The sequence below is a fragment of the Salmo trutta genome, chromosome 34 (genome assembly GCF_901001165.1).
Source record: "Salmo trutta chromosome 34, fSalTru1.1, whole genome shotgun sequence".
NCBI classification, from domain to species: Eukaryota; Metazoa; Chordata; class Actinopteri; order Salmoniformes; family Salmonidae; genus Salmo; species Salmo trutta.
The window spans coordinates 7,854,901-7,878,286 of NC_042990.1; the positions used below are offsets into that span (position 1 = coordinate 7,854,901).

General features: G+C 45.0%; 1 protein-coding gene across 1 annotated transcript in view; it reads left to right on the forward strand.

The window, feature by feature from the left end:
- The window catches only part of LOC115173437 (ephrin type-A receptor 7), a 155,128-nt gene that overhangs the window by 23,134 nt on the left and 108,608 nt on the right, over nt 1-23,386 (forward strand). The window contains exons 2-3 of the mRNA XM_029731495.1: nt 11,036-11,100; nt 14,999-15,671. Of these exons, the coding sequence (XP_029587355.1) occupies nt 11,036-11,100; nt 14,999-15,671 (738 nt within the window). The remainder of the gene's footprint in view (nt 1-11,035; nt 11,101-14,998; nt 15,672-23,386) is intronic.

Here is a 23,386-nt window from a genome sequence, read left to right on the forward strand (position 1 = left end):
GCTTAAGAGCCTTTAGGCAGAGGACCATGGCGTTCTCTGCTATGCTGAAAACAAGCTGGTGCTATATATGTTAATCAACGAGCTGCGTTCTATGTATGAGGCGCGTGCATTACCAGTGAGACGCATACATGCGTTACTAAAGCCCCTACGTCCCTTTCAGGTGTTCTCATTTGGTTCCTATGTTGTCGATTTTGGTTGACACAAACCCTGGCGTCGACGGTAGAGCCCCTCGGGGGTGGTTGACCTCTGACCCCTGGATAACGACGGGTCAATAGGAGTTGTCAGGAGGGCATTGGAGGGAAGCCACACCTGACCCTTAACCCCTACGGGGCCAGGAAGTCAACCGGTGCCCTTGAAACTATTATGCTGTTGGGACTGACCTTATGACCTATAAAGGAAGTTAATTTACATATAGTGGAGAAGTGATGTGGTAAAGAAGACATAGGAGCCATAGGAAGGTAAAATACTTGGGCCATTCTGTTTGTCTTATAGGAATATAACGACAGGTTGAATGTACAGTTCTATAGAAATATACCACAACGCGGGGGCGGGAAATGGCTCCCTAGGCATAGCCAAGTACATAGTACAAAATGTGACTGTCTGTTGACTTGGCTCGTATATGTCGAACAGAATGGCAGCAATGATATTTCAGTCTCATTCCGCCGTTCCGTTCCTCGTATGGAAATCTACTGTATAAGTGATCAGAAAACAAGCATGTCGACATGACTATAATTATCCAGGCCATCTGGAGTAGCTATGACAGTTTTGTACATGAATGTGGTGGACTCGGAGGGAACAGAATCTACTTGTTGCTGTCATCTGAGCCGTTGTGTTAATGTGCGTCTCTAGGGTGCGCAGTCATTTCACAAGTGGCAAGTAGGAGTGTGTGAGAGTGACTATTCGCGTGCCACTGACTCCATGGAAGGTGTTATTGTGGTCATTTGGCAGTTAATTTGATCTAAAGCCTCTTACTATGAAAGCGGAGGCTAGTCAGTATAGTATTTGTGGCCCGTGTGGGAATAAAACCCACAACCTTGGAGTTACCAGCACCACACACCAACCAACTGAGCTATTGGAACCTCTATTGGAGCCTTCCCTTGAACCAGCCTTCAAGACATGCTCCAGAACTTTGGCGAATACTACGTGTTTTCTTGAAACCTCCCGCTTGGGGATGGATGTGTGTCAGCGTGTAGCTGCATGTGTAATCTATGAGCAGAATGAGTGGATCACATGCACTGCAGCGTGAGAGAGGGAGCAATAACCTGGTACACGTATCTGCACATTTTGTGCCTTATTAAGCCTTTTTCAGGGGGTCCACTTTTGGCTTGTGAACTACTGGCTAAAAAGTTGTACAAAAGTACCTGAGAATCTAATATTTATGCAATTTAGCAGATACTTAGTAATGATTAGTAATGCAGGCATACATTTTGAGACCTTTGCATAAGTAGGAGAAATTAGCTATTTTGAGCAATATTACTGAAATTAATATCGTTCCATTATCTGGCCCCAGATAAGCAAATTAACAATTGACGGAGAAATTAAATGAGACTATCCGCACAACCAGGATTTGTGGGTGTTGACAGTCAATGGTGTGAAAACTTGGTGCCTCCCTGGGGATTATGTGTGTGTGTGTGTGTGTGTGTGTGTGTGTGTGTGTGTGTCGGCTTGTTTGCCTGGAGGGAGGCAGAGAGTCCTCAGTCGGTAGTAGAGTGCTTTATCTCCCATTAGACAAGCGCTTTGATTCCATTAATTACTGACGTGCTGTTTGAGGTTCCAACCCAACCGGAAATTGAATCACTCAAATTATTTATTTATTGCCTCGACTCCTTGTGTGTGTTTTCTGTGCAGTTGTTTGAGTGGTAGGCATCTACGGTTGGTGTGTTGTGGTGATTCTTCTTGGTCTTTGGACACCCTTTTTCCCCGGGCCTTCCCTTTTCCATGTTGTCGTTGTGGAATGAATACAGTCCTGTCCTGGAGGGACTGTCTCTAGTCTTTATTCTCCTGGATCGTTTGTGCTGATGAGGCTTCACTCTGATCTCGTTGAGTCAGTCCACCTGCATGGCTGATCAGTGGAGTCTCCTGTGACGGAGGGGTGAATACGTCCATCTGGCCAACAGCACCCGGGGTGTTGAGGGGTTCTGAGACTACACACATGCGCCTACGCACACACACACTCACCCTCTGCGTCTACCCATTACACTGCTGAGCTCATCTGATTTGTTCTGTCTCTGGAGCCGAGCATCAGACTTGTGTGTGTTGTAGTGTATTTAGAGCCCTGCTCCCGTCATTGTCCTTCACTACATTTACACAGACTTGTTTTAACGCAGACAGATGGTTTTTCTAGCCAATCGACTCACCCAGCTGTCTTTCTACAATGGGGCTAGTTATGTTTCCTATTGATTGATTGGCTGTCAGCCCTATTGACCTGGCTGGTCGCGGTGCAGCGTATTGACTGATGACTCCCTCGCCGCACGCCTCCGCACTTCCTATTGGCGTTCGTCCCCCTTGCCTTCGTTCATCAATGGAATGAAGATCAATGCGTCCGATCATGCCTGGCCACGCCCTCCCCCCTCTCCCCTCTGTAGACAGGCGATGACATGACCTGTGATAGAGAGGAGGAGGAGAAGAAGAAGAGTTGATGTAAGTCCAGGGCCCGTCCAGCTTGTCCCAATCCATTTGTGGACATAGTTTGCCTTTGCTCCTCGGTGTATTCCTTTTGTTTCGTTCCCTCTGTCTCCTCCCACCTCAACCTCTCCCCACCTCCCTCACATCCACCCATTTGTTCTTCCTGTACCTCTTTTCCACATATCCTTCTCCTCCTCCCTCCCACCCTCTATTCTGACCCTCTCTCTCTCTCTCTCTCTCTCGTCTCTCCACCTCCTTCCCACCCTCTATTCTGACCCTCTCTCTCGTCTCTCCACGTCCCTCCCATCCTCTATTCTGACCCTCTCTCTCTCCTCTCCACCTCCCTCCCATCCTCTATCCTGACCCTCTCTCTCTCCTCTCCACCTCCCTCCCATCCTCTATCCTGACCCTCTCTCTCTCTCGTCTCGCCACCTCCTTCCCACCCTCTATCCTAACCCTCTCTCCCTCTATGGGTTGTAATGGGAAGCTCTGTATTGGCTGGTGCCTTTGTTTCCTTTTGAGCAGAGCAGACCAACCTGCTGGTTGTGTTGTTGGTACAGCACATCATAGCAGCACATGCAGTCCGCTTCTACTGTCCGTGTAGGCTGCTCTGAGAGAATAATGAAATAAAAGTGTGTGTGTGTGAGTGAGTAATATGAGCGTTTGGATTAGTTTAATATGTAGGCTGGGTGGGTGGATTGTATCCCAATGGATTGTATCTCAGGTGCAGAATTGCTGCTGACCCGAATAAGCAGGAAAAAGTTGTACGAAGCTTTTTATTGGAATTCTGTCCTGTCTGTCCGTCTGTCTGAACCTTGACTTGAGCAGCGCTGCAGGTGCTATTCAGTCAGGTGTCAGTGAACGGGGGGGGGTGAAGTAGGTAGAGACAGTCTAATTTAATCTAAAGTGGATTCTTAAATTGAACGAGATGGAAAACAAAGTCAGCACAAAGCTTGGAGCTGGTTTCACTTATGTAACCATTCTGCACTCTTGACTCATCATTAATAAGGGAGAGGAGAAAGTTACAGGGGAGGAAAATGGGGGAGAGTGTTAGTGAGGGAGGGCGATCGAAGCGGGGGGGTTAGCAAGAGGGGGGAGAGCGAGGAAGAATAGAGAACTAGGGACTGGGGTAGAGGGAAAGGTGAAACGGCAAGGGGGCGAAGGCGAGACGCAGTGAGGGTGAGCGAGGGTACAAAGGTGAGCATGAAAATGAGAGGGAAAAAAGTGATTAAGAGAGTGCGGGTGTCACACACTACCGACCCTAAAAGACAATCTTTCTCTTTCTCTCTCTCTGACGCTAGCAGCCTGCGTTCTCGTCTCCTCCTCTAATAGCATCGGAACATGCTGCCTCTCCGTCCGGTTAAATAATGCATCATTCTGCTCGGCTGGGCCTGTATGGAAATGGAAGGCACCACACCAGCGATACAGCCTCAATAATGCAGCAGTCATCTGAAAGGGTTATCGGGTCCTCTCATCCAGAAAAAGCTGCCCCTAACACGCACCACCGCACCGCAACGCTACGTTGTTGCGAACAACAAACGGAACACCCAGAACAAAAAGGTTAAGTCTCCCGGTTGGCACTGCGACAAGGGAGCCTGAAGGCGTCCGCTTGTTTCCCAGCTGAAACAGTTCCTAACAGTTTTGTGCGTGTATTATGATGACGGTCTTTGTGGTCTTTCAACGAGAGACGACTCGTTTTCATACACGTTTGTTTTTTTTGGGGGGTGGAATTACGCTTGCACAACTGTTTGCACATGGGTTCTTATGGGCACTGCCCCACATGTGGGCCGAAATGTGCTGCGGTTGTATGCATCCATGCCCTCTGCACTGCAGACATGTCAGAATGCATCTCTCCTCATACGCATACAATGCATCAAATATGCAGTATTTTATAGGTTAACCTTCGCCTCTGCACTTTCTTTCTCCCATGTCTAGCCATTACCCCGGTAGCACTCAAAGTTCTGCTCTCTCTCACTCTTTCTCTCTCCCTCTCTCTTGTTCTCTCCCTTTTTCTTGTTCTCTCCCTTTTTCTTGTTCTCTCCCTTTTTCTTGTTCTCTCTCTTTCTTGTTCTCTTTCTTGTTCTCTCTTTGTTCTCTTTCTCGTTCTCTCTCACTCTCTCTCGTTCTCCCTCTTCTCTCCTCTCTTTCTCTCTCGGTTATGTAAGCACATCCAGTGCCTCAGAGCGCCTAGCCAGAGCCAGAGGCATCCCTCCCCTCTGGGACTCCCTGTCCTCCCTCTGAAGCCAGGCCATTACTACACTAGACCGAATACATCTCTGCCTGGATCTCTCTCCTACTAACTCTGTGGGAAAAGTACACCTATTGGCCATTTAATCTGTAACGGCCATTTTAAACTCAGTTTACCTTAGACAGGGACCATGCTGGACTCCCCATAGTCTCCAACAGCACGGTGAATGATTTAGGCTGTCTATTTCCGCCTCTGCATTCTACCTAAGTTGCCACCTTAGTGCCCCCCCCCCCATATTAGTTCTGGGCACCCTGGCACAGGGGCACAGCTCTGGTTTATAATGAACCACCAGTGGAGTCCATCCATAGATACCTGGCAGGCTGCCTCCTAGAGGTTATCCCAGAAATTAAACCTGGCTTCCCTGACTGCATCACCTCCAGACACTCAATTACTCCCCTTTAAGAATTCCCCTCCCAAAGGAAAAAAAAAGCATCTGTCTTTCAAAAAGGGAAAAGAGGCTATTTCTGCTTAGACATTTGCTGCATTTTCCCCCAGTCTTCAGGTGACAGCATAAGAGCAGGTCCGTATTCTTAACACTTCTCAGTTGGCATGCTGATTCAGGATCAGTTACTCACCTTTTAGATCATAATGAACGTGATTATATGGACAGGGTGGGGCTGATCCTAGATCCTACTCGGAGACACTTTGGGAATACAGGTCCAGGACTGCATTCAGAGCTGTAAGGTAAGGCTGTGATACTCTCTCTATTCTCTCTCTGACGGGGTGGTGGGTTCCTCTCCTAGCCACAGACAGTGCCTCTGAACAGGTTGGTCATTCACATTCACGGCTGCTGCCAGCCACCCAACCACCTGTCATATACTGTCATGTGGAAAACAGTCCAGAGAGAAAGGGGGGCGAGGGAGAAGGATGGAGAGACGGTCTGAGACTCGTGAGTTGAAATGAATGAGGAAAAGAAAAAGAGATGGGACTCAATTAACCTAGCAGCAACCCGGTGGAACTCAAGTGTGTTGCCATGACAAAGCCTTCTGGCCACGTAGTGGTTGCCCTCATTTTATAGTTAACACACTGAGGTGTGTGGCTGGGGGGTGGGGGAGGGAGGAGCGTCATAGAGAAAAGGCAGTGCTCCTTAGACCCCAATATTGGAGCTGAAAGTTTAATGATGCTGTAAAAGGCAGAGCCAGGGTCTGTTCTGGAACCTGTACTGACACTCCGGAGGGGACCAACTGTTGCCCATAGTTGTGTGTGCATTTTTTTTAATTAATTTTTTTTATCAAAAAGGGGCTTAGGTGTTCCAACGGTCTGCCCGTCGGTGTGGCTTAATTTTAGAACATTTTAGAGGCCCCCATCTTGACGGCGTAGAGACATTGTTTGCATTTTTAAGCAGATTTCCTGCAATTCAAAAAAAATTCTCCATGGAGCTGAGAGACATTTTTGCAGTTTTTAAATTCCTGCAATTATAAGCATTTTACTCATGGCTAATGCTGTGTTCTTTTACTCATGGCTAATGCTGTGTTCTTTTACTCATGGCTAATGCTGTGTTCTTTTACTCATGGCTAATGCTGTGTTCTTTTACTCATGGCTAATGCTGTGTTCTTTTACTCATGGCTAATGCTGTGTTCTTTTACTCATGGCTAATGCTGTGTTCTTTTACTCATGGCTAATGCTGTGTTCTTTTACTCATGGCTAATGCTGTGTTCTTTTGCTCATGGCTAATGCTGTGTTCTTTTGCTCATGGCTAATGCTGTGTTCTTTTACTCATGGCTAATGCTGTGTTCTTTTACTCATGGCTAATGCTGTGTTCTTTTACTCATGGCTAATGCTGTGTTCTTTTACCATGGCTAATGCTGTGTTCTTTTACCATGGCTAATGCTGTGTTCTTTTGCTCATGGCTAATGCTGTGTTCTTTTGCTCATGGCTAATGCTGTGTTCTTTTACTCATGGCTAATGCTGTGTTCTTTTACTCATGGCTAATGCTGTGTTCTTTTACTCATGGCTAATGCTGTGTTCTTTTACTCATGGCTAATGCTGTGTTCTTTTACTCATGGCTAATGCTGTGTTCTTTTACTCATGGCTAATGCTGTGTTCTTTTACTCATGGCTAATGCTGTGTTCTTTTACTCATGGCTAATGCTGTGTTCTTTTGCTCATGGCTAATGCTGTGTTCTTTTACTCATGGCTAATGCTGTGTTCTTTTACTCATGGCTAATGCTGTGTTCTTTTGCTCATGGCTAATGCTGTGTTCTTTTGCTCATGGCTAATGCTGCGTTCTTTTGCTCTAACATAATAACAAAATCAGTACAGCTAAAATAATTTACACTGTTTGGACTTGGCGGCACGCCCAATGGTAGAAAAGTCCTGTGTGTGTATTTTACACTCATCTGTTTTTGTCTGCTCTCATGTAGCTGTATGTGTATTTGTATATCTCCCCTCTCCGCCCTCCTCCCTTTCCCTCCATCTCCCCCCTCTCCCTCTTAGTGTTGTCCTATTAGAGGGATAATGTGTGGACAATAGCTCTCCCCCTGGGTCAGTGGCCTGCCTATCCCAGTCTCCTCTCTCACTGAGCCCCAGACCTGTTGGTCTGACTGTAGACTGATAAGTTGCTCGGGGGTTGCAGGGTGGACACTGGAACAACGTAGATAATCCTCTCTATTGAACTTTATGGGGCTCATTTCATAATTCTCCCTTTCCCTGTGACTCGGGAGGGGAATTATTATTTGTATATATATGTGTGTGTGTGTGTGTGTGTGTGTGTGTGTGTGTAAGGAGACTAGCACTGGCACCAGCTTAGTCTACTTCGTTGCTGCTGCTCTCACTCCTTTCAGATAAAACATGCTGTCGTACGCTCTTCAGTCTTTGGCTCTCACGTCTGTATAGAAATGTAGTTGAAAAGCGAGCCACACACACACACACACTATCGCTTAGTAAACTGCAACACAAAGAAACAAGTTCACCCTTTTACATATGCTCATACTGCCATGCTAACAGTACTGCCCCCGCATGCAAAAGGAACCATTGTAGGATAAAATTTGCCTTCAGAGTATTCATTGAACAATGGCCTATTAGTATAATCCCTCCATACAGCTGTCTGTCTTCCCTCTTTTCCCTCCCTCCATCCCTTTGTCTTCACCAGTTAGTAACGTAGGGATATGAATTCAGTGTCAGCAAGGCCAAATAACTCAATTTAAACGATAGAATGAGGCACAAGTGCCTTTCAGGATGAAGAGAGCGAGAGCGGCACTTACTAGTTAGATGGAACAAGGACTCTCTCCAGTTCATTTGTGTTTAGCACTAAATGCCCTTCTATTGAATGCCAGGGCTGCCTGGCTCATCACTGCTGCTGCTGGAGGAGAGGACAATTCCCCTTCGCTCTGTAGCTGAGAAATATGGGGCTTCAACAAAGGACTTCCGTCAAAGTCATAGACGTCACTGCCCTCTTTGAAATCGACAGTGTAGAATAAAAAGTTAGGTTAACGACCGTATGTTCCTTGCTTTGCTGCTTAGTCAAATTGACATCAAAGGTAGATTAGCAGTATTTTTCACTGTTTCCAAAGAGGGTTTCATACGATGTCATAAATCCTCTGATCAAATTATGTTGTACAGGTGGCCTGATGTTGTGTAATGCGTTCTCCTATCATAACCGTCTGCGTTGACTGGTTCACTTTCATCATATCCTCTTTGAAGGACACTAGCCAGCCTCATTGGATTGAAACCACAAAATTAAGATTCATGGCTTGACTCGAATATCCAAATTGTTCTAAACTAAACGATAGGCAATTATTTATAAAATGACCCCCTTGGAAATCTGTGTTTAGCTGTTGATATTGGTCACGGCCATTACATTAGTCATTAGCCACAAAGAGAAGCATGGTGTTCTCTCTCTCGCGCCTCTAAAGGCCCAATAGTACGTCTAACTAGGGTGTGATTATTCCTATTAGTTATTATGATCAGAGCACTGACTTTCTGTACGCACTACTGACTGACTGATGCTTTCAGATGCCTTTGCTCTCTTTATTTAGTCTCTCTCTCATTCTCTCTGGCAATTGTCATTCTGATCCCTTTACTCTTTCTTTCACGCTTTCTCTCCCTCTCTCTCTCTCTCTGTCCCCCTTTCTCTCTTTTCTAATGCTGCTCTAAAAGGCCGTGTGTTATCAGTGACGCACAGCCAGGCCCAGGACTCTCTGTTGTGTAAAAGGGGAGAACAATACCAGTTTGAAAAAAGAGATCTCTCCAAGGATGCGTGGTACTTTAAAACTTTTTAAGCGCTGTCCAAGGTGCTGACATGGCACATTATGCAAGCACCCCCATCAAAGGTTGCTAAATATCAGTGGGTTTTTATGGAAGCGCTGCTGTCCAATGTTCTAAAGTATCAGTGAAAAGGCTTGTATGCACCAAGGTTGCTATGTGTCATCCATTATTAATATTGTAGATGCACTGTCCAAGGTTCTGAAAAATTGGACAAACTGAAGTTGCAGTAGTCAGGCTGCCTAAATGTTAGATGGCTACTGTAGAAGAGCTGTCCAAGGTCCTGAAGAGCAGTTCTGCTGTATGTAGGTTGTCATGGCTGAGAATGTGCTGTCCAAGGTCAGGGTGTTGGGCCAGGGCTGCCCAACCCTCTTCCTGGAGTCCAACCCTAATATAACACACCTGATTCAACTTATTAGCTGCTGAATCAGATCTGCTAAATTAGGGTTGGACTGAAAACCTACAGGACAATAGATCTCCAGAAAGAGTGTTGGGCAGCCCTGCTCTAGGGTGCTGAACCACCGCTCTAGCTGTTTGCTTTCTCTGGTGCTGAAAGGAGTCTAGACTCTCAATATCCTTTGTGTCCTTAATGCCCTGGCTTGTTTTCTAGTAGCTGCTGCGTTTTAAAGTTACAGGATAAAAACATGTTGTCCTACAAGCTTAATTCCTGAACAGATGGTGTCAATGCACTTACGAAAATATGTTTTATCAGTTGGAAATAGTTGAGATTAGCCAAATCCCCAAATATAATGTGGGGTGTTATTACTTTAAGTGCAGATATTCAAGTATGTAATCACCTCATTTTCCTCTAATGGCTAGTATGTGGGTTTATGTTCTAAAGTTATGTCCAAGAGTAAATCTCAACTACAGTGGCTTATTACCTCTTTATAAAAGTTCTCCATTTGCTTTATGAGTAGTGCGTGACCCTAGGGATTTCAATGCTTATCTCTCGTTCTGATTGTTTTAGAATGTTCAATTAAACTTCAACCCCCCAAAAGAAATTTAAAATAAACTGAATTTGTATCAATTTCTGCATTTCCTGCACTCATCTGAGATCATTTCCACACTGTCACGTAGGGCTGCACAATATGGGCAATCTAGAACTTATTTTTAACATATGTTGCAACTGTGATTTGACTTGCGATTTTAGTTGGAATCATGCGAACTGTTGGAATCATGGCAAGAAATATAGATTGTTCTAATTCTATAGTTAGAAGGTTATAGTGGACACTTTGAATGCAGTGTTGTTTGACATGACAACAAATGACAATGCCAGGGAGGAGTTATTGTGACAGAGTAGGAACCAGTGTTGGTTAGTGTTTCCTAGGGGACCCTATAATCTTTGGCTGTATTAAATGTTTTCCCTTAGCTACTTCATGTAGCTAACATATTCATGTTTCGCCTATTCCTCTTTGATTTAAAATATACTGTTGCACAAACAATACATTGATTTAGGCCTACACCATCACTGGTATCAGGCTGTATAGCTAGCTACGTTTGTTCTGACCCAGTCCATTTATTAGCTAGCTAGCCAGATAACTAGCGATTAGCATTAGCAGCTAACACGACTTAGCCACAACTTGCTAAGAAAAGACAAACTAGCTGTGTGCAGATGTAAGAAACACAAACTAAATGTGTAATTTATAGAACCCTTGTGGATTTATATTAAGCAAAGTGGAAACGGCATCGTAAGTCATCAACATTTGTTGCATGTGCTGCATTGACCATGCAGACTGAACGCTGGGTGTCTCTGGTCGGGCAATAACAAATGCACGGTGACGGGGTGGGCATCTAAGTCAGCTCTGGATGCGAGTGTCTGCTTACTGACTGACATGTCTGATGTGATGAAACCATGAGATGACGTGTGGTGTTTGATGCAGACTGGCGAGATGTAAATGACATTTGACTTCGACTAACCTAATGCTATTCTCCCCTCTTTCTTTTCCGTTCTTTCTTTCAGTGGTCCTGCTGAACTCTAAAGAAACTCAGGCAGAGCTCGGTTGGACGTCGTACCCATCCAATGGCGTGAGTGTACCAGCCTGTTATATACTTTTGAATGTACATGTTTGTGTGTATTTCTGTGAGTTTGCGCGCGTGCATGTTTTGAATGCTTGTGCCCATGCATATCTGAAAAGGGGTCTGTCTGTCTGTCTACATCTACACTACAGCTGGGACGATAAACCAGAAATAATCGACACCAACCATACCAATGACTTACCGCAGGCATTTTGCTGATGCCGTTCATTGCAATAAGTAGTTTATACTAGAGAAATGTGAAGTTTTAGCATGAAATAAGTTTGCTAATATTGGTAATTGTTAATGGGACAACTGATGGCTACAACCATCAAGCTAGTAGTAGTTGAAAGGACAAGTGTGGTGCACATTAATGTTCTAAACTTATCATTCGGTTTATCGTTATCGCATCAATTTATCACAACATGGCCTGGCTCTTATCGACACTCCCTTTGTGCCACGGAATAGTCCAGCTTGCTTCTAGCTCGAACTGAGAGCAGGTCCCCTGACCTCAGTGGGCATAGTTCCATGGAGCACTCTGCCCAAATGGACTGTGAGTGGACAGCTGTCCCCACCTCTCTGCCCCCTGTACCTTCCTCCTCCTTCCCCTCGCTCACCCTCCCTGAACAAAACAGAGCAGAGCTCGTCACTTCATGCTAATCGATGGCCTAATCCTGGACAGGATGTCACTGCACCCACCGCCAGAGACACACACAGCCACATAAATTGTCCCCTCCGCTATCGATTTGGCTTGTAAAAACCACACGCTAACTTATGAGTGACTGGAAGATAAATAATAGCCGGTGGAGGAACGTTTTTAAGAATCACTGAAGACGAAGTGGTTTTTGAAGTCACTGGCTATCATTTATCTTCCACTCATACGTTTTGTCACTGAACTATAAGACTGTGAATGATTTATCATGCTCTTTTATGAATCGATGGGGCTTCAAGTTTTTGAAGTGGAAATGAATGGACTTGTCCAATTCATATACTTCAGCCAGACTGCTGAAGTATGTGAAGCGTACCTTTTAAAGTCATTGCAGTGCAGCAGTCTTTCGTAACTCGTTGTCTGTCACTAAACCACAAGACCTAGGCTTAGATAAACTACCCCAGTCCAATGCTGCTGCTATAAATCAACTTGTGGAGGCTAGATTTAGTCAATGGATGGATACAGTTCCACTGAAGCCAGCACACACACACACACACACACACACACACATTCTGAATCATATTGAGTCTGTGTCACCATAGACACAGGACCCAGGACCATACCATTACCAAATTGGCTGGTTTTTCAATGATAAAAGGCCATCTCCATATCCATCCTTACATTGGTCAATTGGTATAAGTCAGACTTAAACATAATATTTCTTTATCGAAACTAATTGAACGCTTCCTATGTTTCCTACAACTCACTGTGATACACAGGCTACATATTTGTGTGTGCCGATGAAACCGTGAATGTGCCCAAAATGGTGGGAAGCAAAGTGGTGTGAGGAGCCTAGCCCTTCAGCACAGGCGCATGTTCCCAAAGCATCTCGCCTCTTATTCATTTGTGATTTATAAGGCAAAACTGATCCTAGATCATCACTCCTACTATGAGAACCTAAATTCATACATAGCCAGGAGTTTTTCGTGACCCTGTGACCTAACCAGGAACATGTCCTGACCCTTGTGATGTCAATTAAACATTACACAATACAGAAGGGCATTTTTCGATAATATATTTCAACATGTTCAGTTGTTTGGCTAGCTAATGCAGTCCCACTAGGGCGTTTAGCAGAGCTGCAGCGTTGCTCATTCAGCACACATGGTGAGTCAGTTTTACCTGCAGTCCAAAATGATGACGGCCATGTGGGCACGTCTCCCGCAATCTGTTCTTTATTTACCCAGTTAATTCTGGACGTGGCAGCCATTTGCATTTTCCCTCCCCATAGTGTCAGTGGGCAGCTGTGAGCTGCTTACAGCTCTATAGTCTCTGTGGAGGCCCGCCACTGTAGTTTGTCTTTCTCTCTGTTGTCTTGTCTCTCTGTTGTGGGGAGAGGGAGGCAGGCGCGCGCACACACACACACACACACATACGCACACACACACACACACTGGAGGCTCATTTACTCCTCAATATCATGTGTGGTTTTCTCTGTGGAGAGTGGAGATACATTAACACACACTCTTGAGGATCATTTAGTCTTTCTCTTACTTCACTAGTACAGAACCATAGTGCCAGCCCCTGCAGGCACAAACCCACACATGATATTTACCCTCTGTCTGGATTATGTCATACACTTGACCCACAACAACTCCCACTTTGTTGTGGGTCAACTTTAGGACTTCCGTATGTATGTATGTATGTATGTATGTATGTATGTATGTATGTATACATACAGTTGAAGTCGGAAGTTTACATACACCTTAGCCAAATACATTTAAACTCAGTTTTTCACAATTCCTGACCTTTAATCCTAGTAAAAGTTCCCTGTTTTAGGTCAGTTAGGATCACCACTTTAATTTTAAGAATGTGAAATGTCAGAATAATAGTACTGATTTTATTTTAGCTTTTATTTATTTCATCACATTCCCAGTGGGTCAGAAGCTTACATACTCAAATAGTATTTGGTAGCATTGCCTTTAAATTGTTTAACTTGGGTCAAACCTTTCGGGTAGCCTTCCACAAGCTTCCCACAATAAGTTGGGTGAATTTTGGCCCATTCCTCCTGACAGAGCTGGTGTAACTGAGTCAGGTTTGTAGGCCTCTTTGCTCGCACACGCTTTTTCAGTTCTGCCCAAAAACTTTCTATAGGGTTGAGGTCAGGGCTTTGTGATGGCCACTCCAATACCTTGACTTTGTTGTCCTTAAGCCATTTTGCCACAACTTTGGAAGTATGCTTGGGGTCATTGTCCATTTGGAAGACCCATTTGCGACCAAGCTTTAACTTCCCGACTGATGTCTTGAGATGTTCTTTCAACATATCCACATAATTTTCCTACCTCATGATGCCATCTATTTTGTGAAGTGCACCAGTCCCTCCTGCAGCAAAGCACCCCACAACATGATGCTGCCACCCCCGTGCATCACGGTTGGGATGGTGTTCTTCGGCTTGCAAGTCTCGCCCTTTTTCCTCCTAACATAACGATGGTCATTATGGCCAAACAGTTCTATTTTTGTTTCATCAGACCAGATTACATTTCTCCAAAAAGTACGATCTTTGTCCCCATATGCAGTTGCAAATGTAGTCTGGCTTTTTTATGGCGGTTTTGGAGCAGTGGCTTCTTCCTTGCTAAGTGGCCTTTCAGATTATGTCGATATAGGACTCGTTTTTCTGTGGATATAGATACTTTTGTACCGGTTTCCTCCAGCATCTTCACAAGGTCCTTTGCTGTTGTTCTGGGATTGATTTGCACTTTTCGCACCAAAGTACGTTCATCTCTAGGAGACAGAACGCGTCTCCTTCCTGAGCGGTATGATGGCTGCCAATTGACTCAAATGATGTCAATTAGCCTATCAGCTAAAGCCATGACATAATTTTCTGGAATTTTCCAAGCTGTTTAAAGGCACAGTCAACTTAGTGTATGTAAACTTCTGACCCACTGGAATTGTGATACAGTGAATTCTAAGTGAAATAATCTGTCTGTAAACAATTGTTGAAAAACGTACTTGTGTCATGCACAAAGTAGATGTCCTAACCGACTTGCCAAAACTATAGTTTGTTAACAAGAGATTTGTGGAGTGGTTGAAACACTTAGGTTGGAGTCATTAAAACTAGTTTATGTAAACTTCTGACTTCAACTGTATGTATTTCTCTGTCGGTCTCTTTTTTTCTGGCTGCTCAATCCCCCTTTATCTCTCACCCTCTCTAAATATCTCTCTTCCTCTTTCATCCCTTTATCCCTTTCCTCACCATCTCCCCAGTGGGAGGAGATCAGTGGCGTGGATGAGAAGTACAAGCCCATCAGGACCTACCAGGTGTGTAACGTGATGGAGCCGGCGCTGCAGAACAACTGGCTGCAGACGGGCTGGGTGGCGCGGCGCGGTGGCCAGCGCATCTTCGTGGAGCTGCAGTTCACGCTACGCGACTGCAACAGCATCCCGGGCGTGGCGGGCACCTGCAAGGAGACCTTCAACCTGCTCTACGTGGAGTCGGACAAAGACCTGGGCAGGGTGACCCGCGAGGAGCGCTACACCAAGATTGACACCATCGCCGCCGACGAGAGCTTCACGCAGGGCGACCTGGGCGAGAGGAAGATGAAGCTCAACACGGAGGTGCGGGAGATCGGACACCTGAACCGGAAAGGGTTCCACTTGGCGTTCCAGGACGTGGGGGCGTGCGTGGCTTTGGTGGCGGTGCGGGTGTACTACAAGCGCTGCCTGGCCACGGTGCAGAACCTGGCTGTGTTTTCTGATACGGTTGCGGAGGCAGCGTTCGCCACACTCGTGGAAGTCAGGGGAGCCTGCGTCAACAACTCTGAGGTGGACACGGACAGCCCTCCCAGGATGCACTGCAGCGCCGAGGGGGAGTGGCTGGTGCCCATTGGGAAGTGCAGCTGTTCAGCGGGTTACGAGGAGGGTCACAGCAGCTGTGAAGGTAAGAAAAAAAAAAAGCGGATGTATGGATGGAAGGAGGGATGGATGGAAGGAAGGAGTTATGTAAAGTGAGTGAGGGAACGAGAGAAGAAAAGAGTGAAGGATGTATGGAGGGTGGAAACAAATGCGGGGCAGGGGACTTTGTTTTTGTGGTAATCACCATGCAGAAATGTTCTGTTTTTTGACCTCAAGCAGTTCTGTCTGGCTGTTGGAGACATTTCATCGACAACCTGTAATCATGTTTGAGGCAGACAACATTCTTACATTGTGAAGGGAAGTGGGTGAAACGATTTTATGAATAGGATGAGTCAGGCACTGTCCTCAGGTAGTCATTGTATTTAACAAGACAGCATTTGTAATATTGATGACTGTAGTGAATTGCTGTGTTAAGAATGTGGCACGTGGGCAGTTCATGGCCAACTAACATATACCCACACAAACCCTTGTGCCAGTGTTAAGGCAGTGGGCGCTGTGAGTGCTCTGACGCAGGACTAGAGATTCTGGTTCATCCTCACAGCCAGTGGTTCAGGCTGCCATCAGCTTTCGCAGCCCATCTTGTGTCTTTTTGAAAATGGGCGAGAGAGACTGGGCGAGAGAGACTGGGCGAGAGAGACTGGGCGAGAGAGACTGGGCGAGAGAGAGTGAGACACTGAGAATAAAGTGTTACTGCTTTAATGAGAAGAGTCCCTCAGGGCTTTCCTGGTAGAATATACAGTATGAGTGCTTGTGAATGTGTGAGCTTAATGTTCCAGGAAGTTATGCATTATTTGTGACTGTGTGTTTTACAGGGAGTTTTGAGTGAGTAATAGAGCATGTGATAGACCAACAGCTAACAGAAACACAGAGAGAGAGATAGCATAGCAAGAGAGAGGGACAGATCGAGAGAGAGGGGAGATAGCATATTGGTAGAGAGAGCGCTCTAGCCTCATTGGGACTCTAGTGGGAGATTGGCCCTGTCATTGCCCATCAGTGGCAGCCCCAGTGGAGTACTGCTCTATTCAGTGTTAATGGCGTGAATATGCACGGCCAGCAGTGCCCAAGCACTCTCCCACTCCCACAGGCCATACAGCACAAGCACTATTGATCAGCCATAACGCTCCACTAAACTGAGGAATTAGGCTCGGAATCCACACGCATCTGCATACACACACACACGCGTGAGCGCACACACACACACACACACACAGCAGCCTATTCTAGTATTTAATTTTACGCACCCAATACGGTGTGTGTGTGGGGTAGGGAGTGGCAAAAGGTGTTTCTAGATCGACGTTCTATATGAGAGGCTTTTTTGCTTACTGATTTTTAAATGTTTTTCGACAGTGTATTTGAGTACTTGTGTGTCCTGTATCTTATTTAGATTTGGAAGTAATTGCGTTTCCTAGTGTGTGCGCCGCTCGGTAGTATTGAGTAGAGGCCTGAGGAGGTACTGATAGGGTGTAAAGAGAGAGACCGTGTTCTGTGGAGCAGTGCAGAGCTGATACACTGGCTAGAGCTGCTGCACGCCCTCCTGTGATTAGGTGTGTGTGCCCGTGCGTGTAGAAGGAGAGAAAGAAAGACGGGGTTTTGTGTGTGAGAGGGAAGGGCATGACACGTGTACACACACACACACACACACACACACACACACACACACACACACACACACACACTCTCACACACACACACACCTTGTTTCCTTTGTCTGTGTTGTTGTGTGTAAGGGAGAAGGAGGGAGTGATGCAATGTAATGTGCTGAACAATAAAGCTGGGCTGAATGTCAAACCTAACACTAGGCCCCTAAGCCCTTTATCAAGTGGCCACTTGCTGTTGTGTTTGATAGTGATCACTCGAGTCCAAGTGTTTTGGGCAAAATGAGCACTGAGTAGATGTGCACTCGACGTCCCAACTGCCACTTATCAATATTCCAAAATTGGGACTAGTTTCAGGAAACTAGGCGAGCTATTTTAAAGGTAAACTTTTTTTTTTTTTTTTTAATCAAAATGTGTTTTTTGGCAGGAATGCCTTCTGGAACATGTGGACTTAATAACAAACTTGTATGCCATCTGTAAATACAAATAAAATTATTAAATTACGGGCCTAATTGGTTTAGCCACAGGAACAGTCAGCATCCTTCCCGTTAGCCATGATTGGCTGAGACAATGGATGGGTTGGACATGCCGAGAGATGCGTTTGAAATGGTCTGCCATGTAACATGCTTCTGTATATAACATGTGCTGGTCAGTATATGTAGGTAATCCTTTCTAACGTTGCCTTTTTGAAAGATATCACGTAGTAGAACTGCAAAAGTGTTGCTCTCCACTTACTGGAGGACGGAGTTTTGAAATCAGTGGAATTAGAGTATGATAGCTAAGGAGATGGAGAAAATTCTGGCGTTTGATTTCAAATATGCAGACGGAGTCGAAAAGCGAACACACAGAAGGCTGTATAAAACACCTGTCTCCGGATTACATCTTCAAACTAAGAGCAACCATGGCATCCGTGACTGAGAGGGAGAAGCGTCCCCCATGAATACTGACGGGTAAGATGGTCTAGCTAGCTACATTTTCAGATATTACACGTTTCGAATTTGATCAGAAAGTCGTTTTCATTTCAAGTTAGTGTACTGTTAGATAACTAACGATAGCTGGCTGGCTCGCTAGCTAACATTACATGTATGATCTGTGTAGTTATAATATTTGTATCTGAGCCATTTGCATTGCTAGTTATAGCCTGTTAGCTAGCTAACATTGAACTGGTTGGTTAGCTACCTGCAGATTCACGCAGGGTAGTAATGTTATGAGTTGGGATTATGGTTCATGTCTAAACAAAAGACTCCACTATGCAAGTAACCATTACTATGCAAGTAACCAATAGAATGTTCATGATGTCACTGCGATAACTGTTGATAGAAGTAGCTGCTAAATTCACTCTGGTTATCTACTCTGTCTTTAAAGCACTCTCGTCTGAATGTCCCAGAGCGCAGAATAACTGACAGATTTTACGAACGCTCAACACCCGTTGAATATGGCCGGTATCCATAAACGTTGGCAAAAAAGCGTAACTAAATTGTTGCCAACAGCACAGTTGCAGTCACCAACGCACTGGATAACATAAAAACAGCCTAAACAGCTCTGCTATGGTTAGTAAAATGGTCAGAATGAGCTGTTCTCTCATTTGTTTGGAAGTAGCTAGCAAGCTAGCCAACATTAATTAGCCAGTTAACTTGGGTGCTTGACTACTGTTGTTAGGTCAGAACGCTCGGATCAACCCTACTCCTCGGCCAGAGCGTCCAGTGTGTGCTCCGAGAGCGAAACGCTCTGAATTTACGAACAGACAATCTGACAATGCTCTGCATTTACAAACACCCAGATCTGGCACTCCAGATTAAATTCACGAACACACGCCGATACCGATATCCAATATTTTCCTTGCCAAAAAAAAACTATATCGATAACTGATATTTCAAATTTTAGCGGCCTTTTAAGCATTCTAGTATAGTTAACATACACACATGGACACAGCGGTCTAAGGCAAGAGGCGTCACTACAGTCCCTGGTTCGAATCCAGACTGTATCACATCCGGCCGTGATTGGGAGTCCCATAGGGCGGCGCACAATTGGCCCAGCGTTGTCCGGGCCGTCATTTTTAAATAAGAATTTGTTCTTAACTGACTTGCCTAGTTAAATAAAGTTATTTTGTTGGCATTTACGTATGTCCCCATTACCAGTAAAACATAATCAAAACCTATTTCTTTCAATTACTTGCTGTGCTGTTTCGTTGTTCATTTGTTCAGTCGTTTCATTCTCAACCAGGATTTCTATGGAACGCCGTTTGGGTCTTTGACGTGTCAAATAAGCTTGTTGACCAATCAGGACTTGAATATGACTGCACGTCACATAACTAATGCATTCATACATTTTTTACCTAGTTATTACACATTGATTACACTATCACTCCTATTTCATATGTCACAACGATTCATCAATACGTATGTTATGATGCTGGTAAAGTTGTCTTGTGCACCTACAGCGCTGGTCATAAAAAAAAAGCTAGCTAATGGATACATACAATGTTCTTCCCTAAAAACATAGCAAAACAACATAATCGGTTTCAGTAGCTAGCTAACTATATAGCTAGGTGTCATCATCTAAAATAACCCTAATTTATAAGACAGTTCTTACTTGATTAGTGGTGGTCGGACCCATCTATGTGAAGCTAGCCACAATAAGGATTATCCACAATAGTGGACTTGGCGGTTAGCCTTAAATAAAATGATGGCATAATTCTACTATTGGTATTCATTTACATCACTGCCAATTGCATACTTTTATTTAGAAGGCAAACAGCAAATTCCACTTTTGTTCCTAATCCTTATTGTGGCTAGCTTCACAACACATAAACGGGTCCGGTCAAGCCTCACTAGCCAGATGAAGCTAGCTGGCTGCTTATAACGTTAGCTTTGGGCAACAGGGTTAAGTAGCTGGCTAGCTATTTATTTTCATGAACTGAAGTTCAATTTCCATAGACGAACAACAAGTGGCAACATTCACAAGGATTCCTAAATCATTGCTAAGAATAATGAAAATGACTGCAGTTTCTACTGGTCATTGTTTTCAGGCTGGTTGTATTGGTGCTAGCTAGGTACCAAGCTAAAGCTAGCTACCCCAGAAGTTGCGGTCAAGCAAATTATACTTTATTACCAACGCGATATTGTAAACACAACGTTCGTGGCCGGTGTTTGCAGACTTTTTTTGTACAGCTTTGTCAGTGCTACTGTATCTTTTTTGACACACAAAGACCCAAACAGCATTCCATGGTATGCATGTCGGGAAGCTAATAGCAGTGACGCTATTACTGTGTAACTCCGGTAGGGCAACATCTGAAAAATAGCCCACTTGGTAGTGTGTACCAGTGCTCGACCAGTCGGCGAAAGCTAACATCACCCACGACAGATGTTAGCAGTTGATTGTCAAGGGCAATGAATTCCATTATCTTGGCTTTAATGGATTTCGCCTTTGCGTTGTCTCGCTAAAATTTTCTTACTCTTTCAAATGACTGCTCGAGTTGTTGACTGCTCGATCCACACAGCAGACATTGTGGGTTGGGTTAGGAATGCTGTGTAGCACAAACTTTTATGTGGCGTCATTACGTCATGTACCTACGTTATATAGGTACGCACGGTAGCTTTGACTTCGGTTTTTAACATCAGCGTTAAACTAGACATCGGGCCGATACCAATGTTGGCATTTGCATCCCTAACCCGTAGTATAAACCAGCCTTTAGTTTTAATATTTGGTTGTTTAGCACATGGCCTCACATGTGAATCCTTAATGAGATGGGTGGGGATAAGGCTTTAGAGGGTGTCAACAATGCTGAATGGGTGTAGACAAAGAAGAGCTTTCCAGTAGGTTTACCAAAACTTTCAAAGCAGAATGACTTTCTCATGGTTCATCAACTGTAGTGTATGATATACTATTTCTAGCTCTGAGTCTCTACCTTTATCCCATGCAAAAAAAATTATTAAATAAAAATGTTGCTACATAAGATCGAACCGGTTAGTCACAATTCTAAATCCTTTCACGAGCATCGTCTTCCGCAACCTGTCTTGTAGCATGGCTCACTTGCTATGGAAGACGGGTACTGGGGACCTGGGGGAAAACACAGATGTATACTCCAATTGACAGTGACCGATACTCCTAGATAAAATATGTGCAAGTAAATTGGTCGCTAGTGATTTCATCAGCTGGTTTTAGCTTGTTGTAGCTAATTTCACTGACAAAACACAGGGATGGAATGTTTGCTAGCGCTAGTTAAGGATGTTGGGCACTGCACTGATAAACAGCATATAACTTGTCACTTATTTACAATAGTTTGACAGCTTGCTGATGAAGTTGTAGACATGTTCCCAGCAGGCAGTCAGCACTTCAGCGTGTTTCCAAAGCACAAATTGTAATGTTGGGTCAGCTAAATGCACAGCGCAGCAGTACTGCTGTACTGACAGAGCAGGTTGTTTGGTGCTTCATTAAAACGTGTTAATTGTGATATAATGATACTACAGTAGCTAGCTAGCTTGCTTATGGAAGGAGCATTGCATTTAGTGGTGCACTAGCTAGTTGGCTAGCTTTCATTTCGTATGAAGTGACTGACTCAGGCTTAGCTAGCAAGGACAGGTTTTTGTGTACATGATCAAACTTCAGAAATACACTAAACTCCTTAGCTAGATGTCAAAGCGTGCGACTAAGATCTCGACATTAAACTTCAAAATTAATTATGGATTTCTTGATTCATTCTGACTATATTTGAGGGTGACATAGTAATGATTGTTGTTGCTAGGTAACATGCTAAGATTCATGGGAAGAAGTTGCTGCCAAGGGCGCCGAGTCGGCATAGGATGCCCACTCGATAAAGAGGCTTCTGAAGGGCACAGTGGAGCGCTCGATCACTTGACAACTAGCGTTTGCAATGACTGGTGTATGCTCATATTGAGGGATTGAATGCTCAAAGTGGTCGGTTTGAGATCTAGCCCTGGTCTCCAGGGAAGGGAAGGCACCTGTCTAAGCTTACTGCCTACTGTAGGTCCGCCCTCCCTCACCACGTAGTTTGCCACGGCACGTGAGTGTGTGCATATGTGTGTGGTGCTCTGAAACACCATCAATTATTCATATTTCACCTCAAAAGTGTGGTGCTCCGTGTGCTAGCGCGTGCACGTGTGTGCTCGCGCGTGCGCATGTGTGCTAGTGGTTGCGTGCTCGTCTGTGTGTGCTTGCTTGTGGTTTTCTTGTTTTAATTAAGGCTAGCTGGTGTACAGTAACTGACTTCTCTATAATTACAGAGACAATGCCTGAAGCAGCTCCTCTTGTCATTATCTCTGTTTCATATACTCTGCTGTCCAGCTTGAGGCGTATCCACTTACACACTCACATTCCCTAGAGTACTCCCTAAGAGTGCGCACTTCATGTCTACTGTACTGCTGACTTCCTCAAACACCTCTGTCCTGGTCCTCTCTCATACTCTACCTCCTGCATCCTCCCCCTTGGGTATCTCTATCTCCTTTTCCCTGTCCCATCTCTCCTAGTCCCTCTCTCATACTGTACCTCCATCTCCTCTTCCCTGTCCCATCTCTCCTAGTCCTTCTCTCACATCCCCTTTTTCCTCTCCATTGGTCCCACTTGCTCTTCACTCTTAGCCCCACCCTCTTTACTCCTTCTCTTTTGCCTCTCCCCTGTAGGGTCTGTAAGGCAGAGTGAGACAGGGTGAGTCAGGTTAACGGGCGTACATTTTGGGAGGCCAGAGACACCGTTGTGGGCTAGCACTGGAGAGTGGAAGTATGTTTTATAGCTCTGGCCCTCCCTCGCCTACTTGTCCTCGCTTTACCTCTCTCGCTCTCTTGGGCACTTTCTCTGCTCTCTCTCTCCATCTCTTTCGCAACATTTCTCTCGCATTTTTCCCAACCCCATCGCTCTTTCTCTCTCTGGTCCTCCCCTGGCATGGTGCCACCCTCGCCCATCTGTTGGAAAGCGGAGGCGGGTGGAGCCCTCCCTCCCTACCTCACGCCCACTAATGTTCACTGTCTCTCTGCGCTCAGTTTCAATATTTCACGCTCTGGCGGGAGACAAACCCACGCTTCTTTCTCAAGCATCTGATGTATTTATTTAGCCAGGCCATCGAGACGGCTCGCCGCTAACACACACGCGCACACACACACACACACACACACCGAGGGCCTTGAAATGG